We start from the raw sequence: 8,579 nt of genomic DNA, 5'->3' as shown, positions 1-8,579 counted from the left end.
GAACATGTTTTATTTCTAATGGAATAATAAAAAATGGTATTTTAAATAAAAATGATATGAGAATAAATGATTTTAATAATAGTAAAATGGTGCTAAGTGTCAGAAGAGAGATAAAGATAAAAGTTATGAATAAAGATAATGAAATAATTAATTATGAATCAGTGAAAGAACTGTTGGAAGAGGGATGAATAAATAAGTATTAAGAAAAGAAATTTAAATAAACACTGAACAAAGTTGTTTAGTATTAATTAAGATTGAGTAATAAATCTTAAACAACCAAAACCCCCCAATAATTCATATATAAAAAGATGAGAAATAAAAAATAATATAAATGTTCCAGTTCAGTTTATCAGTTTCAAATGATTGATACATTCTACTATGACAAATATTGAAATTCAATCACTTTTCTTTGACTTATTTGATTATTTATTTGTTGCATTTTATTGTGATTTTATTTCATTAAATATGAAACTATTGGATTTATCATATATTGTCTCTTTTGTAGATTTATTCATATTATTATTATTATTATTTTCTTTTTATTATGAATGTATATTTAAATCATTCGTTGTATATCACATCTGATTTGTTTCTCAATATATCTTATTTATATTTATTGTTTTATCTTCTAATATTTTGTATTGTGTATTTCATTCATTTGATAGTTCGTTTTTTTTCTTGTTGTACATTATTTCATTCATTAATTATTCATTTTTATTCTATTCTTTGTATATTGTTTCACATTTGATTTGAATTATCATTTCATTATTATTAAGTGTTTATTATAATGAATGATGATTAAACAATATGTTGATGTTATTCAATAAAGTAGATATTGTCATTTATATTTCTTTATGAATTTTCATGTTTACTGATAGAAGTATTTCTTCACTTCATTAATTATTGAATCAATTTTATTGTATTCACTATTTACTTTTATTTAATGTTGTGATTTATGTTGTATTATTTTGAAAATATGTGTAATATCTGATTTTTCAATATGTGTTATTTCAATTGGTCTTGTTACAGTTATCATTGTTTTTGTATTTTAATATTTTAATATATATGAAATTTGATATTTATTTTATTTTAATTAATTAGCATTTGTTCATTCTTATTGATTGTTGAAATATTTGTTGTTTTTGTTCATTTCTTGTCTTCTTATTCATTTCTTTTATTTTCTTTATTTCTCATATTTTCTTTCTATGTTTTTACTCTTTCTTTAATCTCATTATTCATTTCTTGTTTCATTCTTTATTCTCTTCATTATTCTTTTCCATTTCTTGTTGTATATATTCTCTTTTCTTATAATTAATTTAATGATTTTGCTTGTTTTATTTTCTTATTTCTCTCTTTTTCTTTTAATCCATCATCTGTTCTTTTCATTATTGGTTTCATCATTTCTTTCTTGTTATATTATATATTTCATTCGTTTTATTTGTTTATTTCATTTTTGTATTTTCTTTATTTTGTTTCTTTCTTCATTCTTTTATTTTTTATTAAAATTATTATTCATTTCATTTATCTATTATTAATATATGTATTATTATCATCTTTCTAATTGTATTTCATTTTCTCTTTTTGTTCTTAATTTTTATTTTCTTTTATTTATTACTTCTTTATGTATTATTCTTATTTCTTTATTTATTATTTATTTATCTCTATTGTTCTTCTTTCTATTTCTTTTATCTTTCTTTATAATACCTGTTTCTTGTTTGTCTATTATTCTTTCTCTCTTCAAGTACATTGTTCTTTATCACTCATTTCTCTTTCTCTTATCATTATATTTGTTATTTATTTCATCTCTTCCATTTTGCTTTCTAATCACTTTTTGACAATATTATTTCTTTCACCATTAATCTTAATCACATTTCTATCATTTTTCATAATTTTCTAATCATTCTTTCAATAGTGCCACACTTGTAGATAATTCTTCAAATCTAACTCATAACATTTTTATATTTCGTTTATGGTGTTTGTTCTTGTTAATTTCTTCTCCTATACAAAAATACATTAAAAAAATAAATTCATTTAAATCCAATAAGATATATAATGAATTAATATTTGACAACAAAATAACACATGACAATTATCTAATGAGATATAATAATCAATTATTACTACTATTTCACAAAGAATCATTATAATACATATCAAATATAATAAAAATGCCATAAAGATAAATAAATCAGATAACAAGAATTAAGTAAAAATGAAAACTGTTATAATAAAATAACAATAAAATCATGATATAAACATTTATTAACAACACAATAAAATAACAAAAAAAATTTTACATAACACAACTTTAAATTATTTTTTAATTTACTTTTTTCCATACAGCAGAATTTACTTTTAGTCCAGAACCAAATGCAAGTTGTAAGACATTATCACCTTTTTGTAACATTTCACAACGCTCAATATACATTAATTCATACCAAATAGAAGAAGAAGATGTATTTCCAAACCTATATAAGCTAGAACGTGATGGTAAACAATCTTCATCACTTAATCCAAAGTTCTTTTGAATACCATCAATAACACCTCTTCCTCCAGCATGAATACAATATGCTTGGAATGTTTCTCTAATATCTGGCATATATGTTTTAGCTGTTTTAGCGTATTCTTTATTTGTTAATCGTTTAATATAATCGATTCCATATTTTGCCATTTCCTTATAAGTGAGAACTTGTGGTAATAAAATAGATAAGTTTTTAGTTAATGCTTTAGACACACAATTGACTAATTGTTTTCCTAAAGAAATTCCTTTTTCTCCACTAGCATCTTCTGATTGAAAAACTACATTATAACTTTCATCATCAAATGAACGATTCACTCTAACTAAATGAGTTAATTCAAATTTAGAATGACTTCTTAAATTCCATTTATTAGTCAAAAGAATTGCAGCACCTCCAAGTCTAAACAAAGTATATGGTAAAAGTCTTGATCTTTCATTTCCATAATATAAAGAATGAGTAATATTTTCAGTTGAAAAAACTAAAACATTACTGTTTGGATTACATCGAAGAAAGTCTTTAGCTAAGTCAATTGAAATAAGTCCAGCAGAACAACCCATTCCACCTAATGAATAATTTTTACAAGTTGATTTCATTTTATAATGATTCATTAACATAGCAGCAAGAGATGGTGTACAACAGAATAAAGAACAATTACATATAACACAATCAATCTCTTCAGGCTTTATCCCAGTTTGATTAAATAATTTATCACAAGAATTAGTCATAACTAATAATGCTTCTTCACGTGATAATTCCATAGTTGGTCTTATGACTTTATCTTGATGAAAAACTTTTGGAAAATAAGTATGATTTCCAAGTCCAGTTCGTTTGGCTAAACGTTCAACAAATTCGACACTACTCTCTTCAAAAACAGGAGTTAATGGTCCTTGAATATGTTCATTTGGAACTTCATATTCTTCTGGTAATTCAGCTACAGCAAAGTCGAGTAAATAAACTGGTTTATAACTTGCAAATGACCAAACAAAATAAACTAATCCAGCGACTAATGAAGCAACAGCTAAAACAATACCATAAACATTATCTGAAGTGAATAAAGGATTAAAAGTAGTAAAATATGACAATACAAAAGTAGTCCAACTATACACACAGAAAAGTAAAATTAATTTAGGAAAGTGTTGAATAATTTGAGTACTAAAAGATGGTCTTCTTACACTTCCTTTTAATTTATTCAAAACTGGATTTTGTTCTCCTACGGTAGATGGATACCAATAATCTTGTAAACTAGTAACTTCGTTAGACATGCTATTTTGCTTCTTCTAAGTTTATTCACAGTTCTCCTTTTATAGTCTTCTTGATAGGCATCTCCATCTCCTTTTTTATCTAAAAGGGTTTTGGAGAAGATTATTTTTTTGATTGTTTCATGTTTTTATATAAATAGAATATTCTTTTCTCAATATTTTTTTGAATTTTTTTTCTGCTTCAGAGCTGCTTGACTTTTACTGACAGTTTAAAAAATAACAAATCTTAAATTAGTCAATATAATATATTCTTTCCTTTAGGAATGAAATAAAAAATTTATCTTGAAATTTGTATTTTAAGATTTTATCAAAAATAACTATTAACAATATAATCATTGATATTTATTTTTTTTACTAAAAACCAAATATTTGTACTTGACGGATGTGAGAGTCTCTTCCATGTGAACAATTCTCTTGAATAACCAATTGAACACAACTTCCTCTTAATGGTTTTTTCATATGTTTTGTCAAATAATACCACCCCTCTGGTTCTTCTAACGTAACCACTGCAAGTTCAATTAAATCATAAAGAGAAGTTCCAACTCTTAGTAATACTTTTGAAGGGGTATATGACTCATCCATCTTCTGAGAAACATAAAATCTTACAAACTAATTGTTATTAATGTAAATTGTATTTTGAGATATAAAACAAACTGCAAGTGTTTGAGGCTCATCAAAAACAAACGTAATTTGGTGAGGTCGTTCTCCATTACTTTGCCAATAAGTTGACAAGTTGTTATCACAAATGTTACTGACCCCAAACCCAATTCTAGATGATGAGACATAAATAACTGACTCCTTTGTAATATCTTTTATAGTAGGGTCACTCAATAATTGAGCCACTTCTCCCATCAAATAAATTTTGTTTTTTTTTTCTTTAAAAAACAGTTCTTTTCTTTCTTATTTTATAGAAACATCAATAGTCTCTTAACGAAAAGTCAGATTAGTGGAAAGTTATATCTTGTGATAAAAAAAATAAAACGAAATACCATTAATATTTAAGCAAGTCTCTGAGAAAGAAAAGCCATTAAAATGAACAACTTCAAAGAATTTAATACAGATTGTTTTAAAACAACCATGAAAAGAATTAATGAAGGAAACTTTGAACTAAAACATTGTGAAATACCAAAGGAAATCAACCCAATTTATGAAGGTAATATTGACTTATTCAAGTTTAATAAGGGATGTGTCAATCGTGATATTAAATCACACCACCACTTAAGACATGTAAGAACAAATGACAAAACCTCACCAAAGATTCCCCAACACACTAAACCTTTGATGGATTTTTCTCATCAAAACTTGATGAAATCAATAGAAGAAAGAAAAAGGGCAGAATAAAAATTATTCAGTTTTATTTGATTTACTTATCTTAAAGAAGTTTACATAACAGAAGATATTTTTATAATTATAATATGTAAAATCTAAAAAAAAAGTTTAATTGAAAGAAAATAACACAAAGAAAAAAATATAGGTAATGATTAAAACATTTTCTATTAAAAATATTAGAAATAATAAACAGATAAGTTTTATATACTTCTAATTAATATAAAGGGAGGTTTAAAAGAAAAAGAGAGTCACTAATAAAAAAAATAAATCTTAAAGTAAACAGGGTAATAGACATAGTGTTAAGATATGATATGGAATAAAGTTTTTAATATGATTAACATGAATATAAATAAAAATAAAAAATAAAGTAATGTGAAAAGTATATTTATTAATTACTTAATACTTATTTAAATGTTTATTAGTTTATAAAAAATAATAATAAACAATATAACTATTTATTACATACAAAAAACTAAATGATATAATTATCAAAGTTACTTTAACCACAGAATAATACACAGAAAGATTTAAAATAAAGTAATTAGTAATATAATAATACTAATTATTATTTGATTCTGTTTTTAATTTTTTTATTTTGATAAAGAAAAGAAAAATTAAACGAAAAAAAAAAAATAATTCTTATTTCAAAAAATACAAAGAAAAATATTACACTTCGACTTTTATTTTTTGATTCAATTAAATAATAGTTTATTAATGTTTTTTATTAATAATAAAATAATAATTAATTTATTATAATTTACTGATTTATGGTTTTTCAAAACAAAAAGTAATTTTTTTGGTTATACTTTTCTACTCATGTTATTCGTGCTTAATGATAATTGTTTCTTTATCATTTTTTATTTCATTTGAATAAAAAAAAAGGAAAAAAGAAAAATTCTTTAATAAAAGATTTGATAAAAGAAGAGTGAAGCTAAAAAAGGAATATGTTGTATATTTTTTAAAGTCTAAATAAAGAAGTTAGATTTCACAAGTTCAAATATCAGAACTCTAAATATTATTACATGTCTGAAAACGCTCTTCATATTACACCAAATTCTATTGACCCACAACTATCTGTATTTTGGGGTTGGAAAGAAGGTGGAAAAGTTAAAACAATTAAAAGAAGATGGTTTGTTTTAACTACAAACAAATTGTTTTATTTCACTTCTCAAAACGCTACAGAGGCAAAAGGTTGTATTCAAATTTCTCCTTCAACAATAATTAAAGAAAGAGAAGATCTTCATGTTGCCAAAGAAAAGTATTATGTTTCACTAAACTCTTTCAATGATAAGTTTGTTTAAATATCATGTTTTAAGATAATTTGTGTGATACCTTAAGAGAGACTTGTTTTAATTTTTAGGGGACAAAGAGAGTTTTTAATTTATGTATCAAATGACAGAACTCTTCAAAGTCAAATCATTGAACCAATCACTAAAATGATTCAATCTTTTAAAAAATTCGTTCCTTCGGTTAAAGTTAATAAGATTAATGTGGCTCAAATCAAAATTCCTTCAAATGTTGCTTCAGATATTGTCTATTCTCCAAAGGAAAAAACAACTACTTGGTCAACTGGTAGACCTTCATACTGTAAAACTCATAACTTTTCTTTAACTCCAAGACAAAGAGGAGGCCCTCAAATTCCTTTGTTCCCTTCAATAAAATTAGATGAATCAACTTGTTATCCTCGTTCTTATATTGAAATGTTAGAAAAATTACATGAAGTTACAAATTCATTTGAATGGTTTAAAGATTGTGGGGATTATTTCTTTAATTGGTTTAACATGGTATTAAAAGATACTAACAAAACAAAAAGGACTGTGGAAGTTTATGTTCAACATGATTTAAGAGAACTTACCTTCATTATTAGTGGAACTATTTCCGATATCATCTTCAATTTTTTGGATTTTTGTTATGACCAAGGATTGTCTCAAAATGAAATAGATTTATTAGACGAAATCTCTAGATATGAATCTTCTCAAAATGCATCAGTATGGATGGATATTACTGCAGATTGTGAAACAGATTGGGGGTGGATGATTCATGGCTGTGAAAAGCCAATTTTAAGGAGAGTTTGTGTAAATTTAAAGGAGGAATGTGAAAAATATAGTGAGTGGTTGAAAAGTATTGAAAGTAATTCTATTTCAATGGGAAGAAACGCCAACACAGAGTTTAATGTGTCAAGTTTTGAAGTAAAATGTGAAAAAAATATGAGAAAAAATCTTCATCAAATGTTTGAATTAACAGGAGAATTATTACCTGTTAAGTTAGTTAATGCATCATTAGAAAGTTGCGGAGATTGTTTTGGAAGAGTTACAATGAATAAAAAAGCATTTGTTCAAGCATCTGTTTGTATGAAAGATATTAAGCAAGAATTAATGGATAGTTTATGTAATTGTGTAAGAGTAAAAGATGAGCACATAAAAAGTATTGAAAACTTAGAAACTAAACTAGGAAGAATTAATAGTGTTGTTTATCAATTCCTTAGAAATAATATTATGAAGGGAACATCTATTGAAGGGATGTATTTGGAAGGCAACACTTTACACTTTGGATTTATATTGGGAAAGCTCTAATTAACGTTATATTTGGTGTGTTTTTTTTAAAAATAAAAATTTCTGTAATTGTTGCCTAATAGAATTTTTGTATAATAAAAAAGGAAGAATTTGAATAAAATATATTAAAAATAACAATAATTTTATTAATTAAATAATTTAAATTTAAATGAAAGATTGAATAACTTCGTTTTAATTTACTTGTAGAATTAATTCTCAAAACAATTCTTTCTAATATAAAAAACAAATACTCATATCAGTATTTTATTAGAAAATTATAATAACATCAAATTAAAGTACACAATTAATTATTTTAGAAAGATTTATAGAGACTTATCTTGTATTTTATAAAATTTCTTTTACTCATTTTTATATCAAATTAAGAAAACAAATATCTGTTTTTCTTTATTTTATATTTATTATATTACTAATTATGGATTTTTGTAGGTTCTGTCATATAAATAAAGATACATTTTATGAGTTTAGTACCAACTACAGAATGTATGAATTCTAAGTATTTAAAAGAATATCAATATTAATTGGTTATTGAATAAAAAAAATAACAACTATTTATAAAACTAACTTATAAACTTTAGAAAAAGACATAATATATTCATAAAAATTCTAACAATTAACATTTAGAAATATCCTTAACCAATTATGCTTTTAACTTCTTTTATTTTATTTTTTCTCATTAATTGATTTATTCAATTGACCGTTGATATTAAATTGTCTTTTAACTTCTTTTTATTAGCATTTACTAAATATAGAACAATTATTAATTTCTTTCATTCTCTATTTCAAGAATTACTTTTTATTGCTTCTTTAAAATGTTATGTAAAACAATTATTATTTAGTCAATAATAACCCTAAAAAACTCTTTTTATTTGTTCCACTTCACAAAAATGACACTCATACAG

The 8,579-nt window shown here is 23.8% G+C and overlaps 3 protein-coding genes across 3 annotated transcripts; 1 reads left to right on the top strand and 2 right to left on the bottom strand.

Annotated features, from left to right (window-relative positions):
- Positions 1–2,320: 2,320 nt before the first annotated feature.
- Positions 2,321–3,781, bottom strand: ENU1_085220 (fatty acid elongase, putative; the record flags this gene model as incomplete). The annotated part of the gene is made up of 1 exon (XM_008858824.1): positions 2,321–3,781. One exon carries the CDS (start codon positions 3,779–3,781, stop codon positions 2,321–2,323), a length of 1,461 nt encoding a protein of 486 aa, XP_008857046.1.
- Positions 3,782–4,132: 351 nt separating this feature from the next.
- Positions 4,133–4,630, bottom strand: ENU1_085210 (Anaphase-promoting complex, subunit 10 (APC10) protein; the record flags this gene model as incomplete). Its single annotated transcript, XM_008858823.1, has 2 exons — positions 4,133–4,387; positions 4,433–4,630. The coding sequence occupies 2 exons, from the start codon at positions 4,628–4,630 to the stop codon at positions 4,133–4,135; spliced, it is 453 nt and encodes a 150-aa protein (XP_008857045.1).
- Positions 4,631–6,129: 1,499 nt separating this feature from the next.
- Positions 6,130–7,680, top strand: ENU1_085200 (hypothetical protein; the record flags this gene model as incomplete). The annotated part of the gene is made up of 2 exons (XM_008858822.1): positions 6,130–6,398; positions 6,468–7,680. The coding sequence occupies 2 exons, from the start codon at positions 6,130–6,132 to the stop codon at positions 7,678–7,680; spliced, it is 1,482 nt and encodes a 493-aa protein (XP_008857044.1).
- Between the last annotated feature and the right edge of the window lie 899 nt (positions 7,681–8,579).

This window comes from Entamoeba nuttalli (assembly GCF_000257125.1).
Source record: "Entamoeba nuttalli P19 unplaced genomic scaffold asmbl_3887, whole genome shotgun sequence".
Lineage (NCBI taxonomy): Eukaryota > Evosea > Mastigamoebida > Endamoebidae > Entamoeba > Entamoeba nuttalli.
Note: the sequence above shows the minus strand (reverse complement) of the source record. Positions and strands in the feature narration are given on the sequence as shown.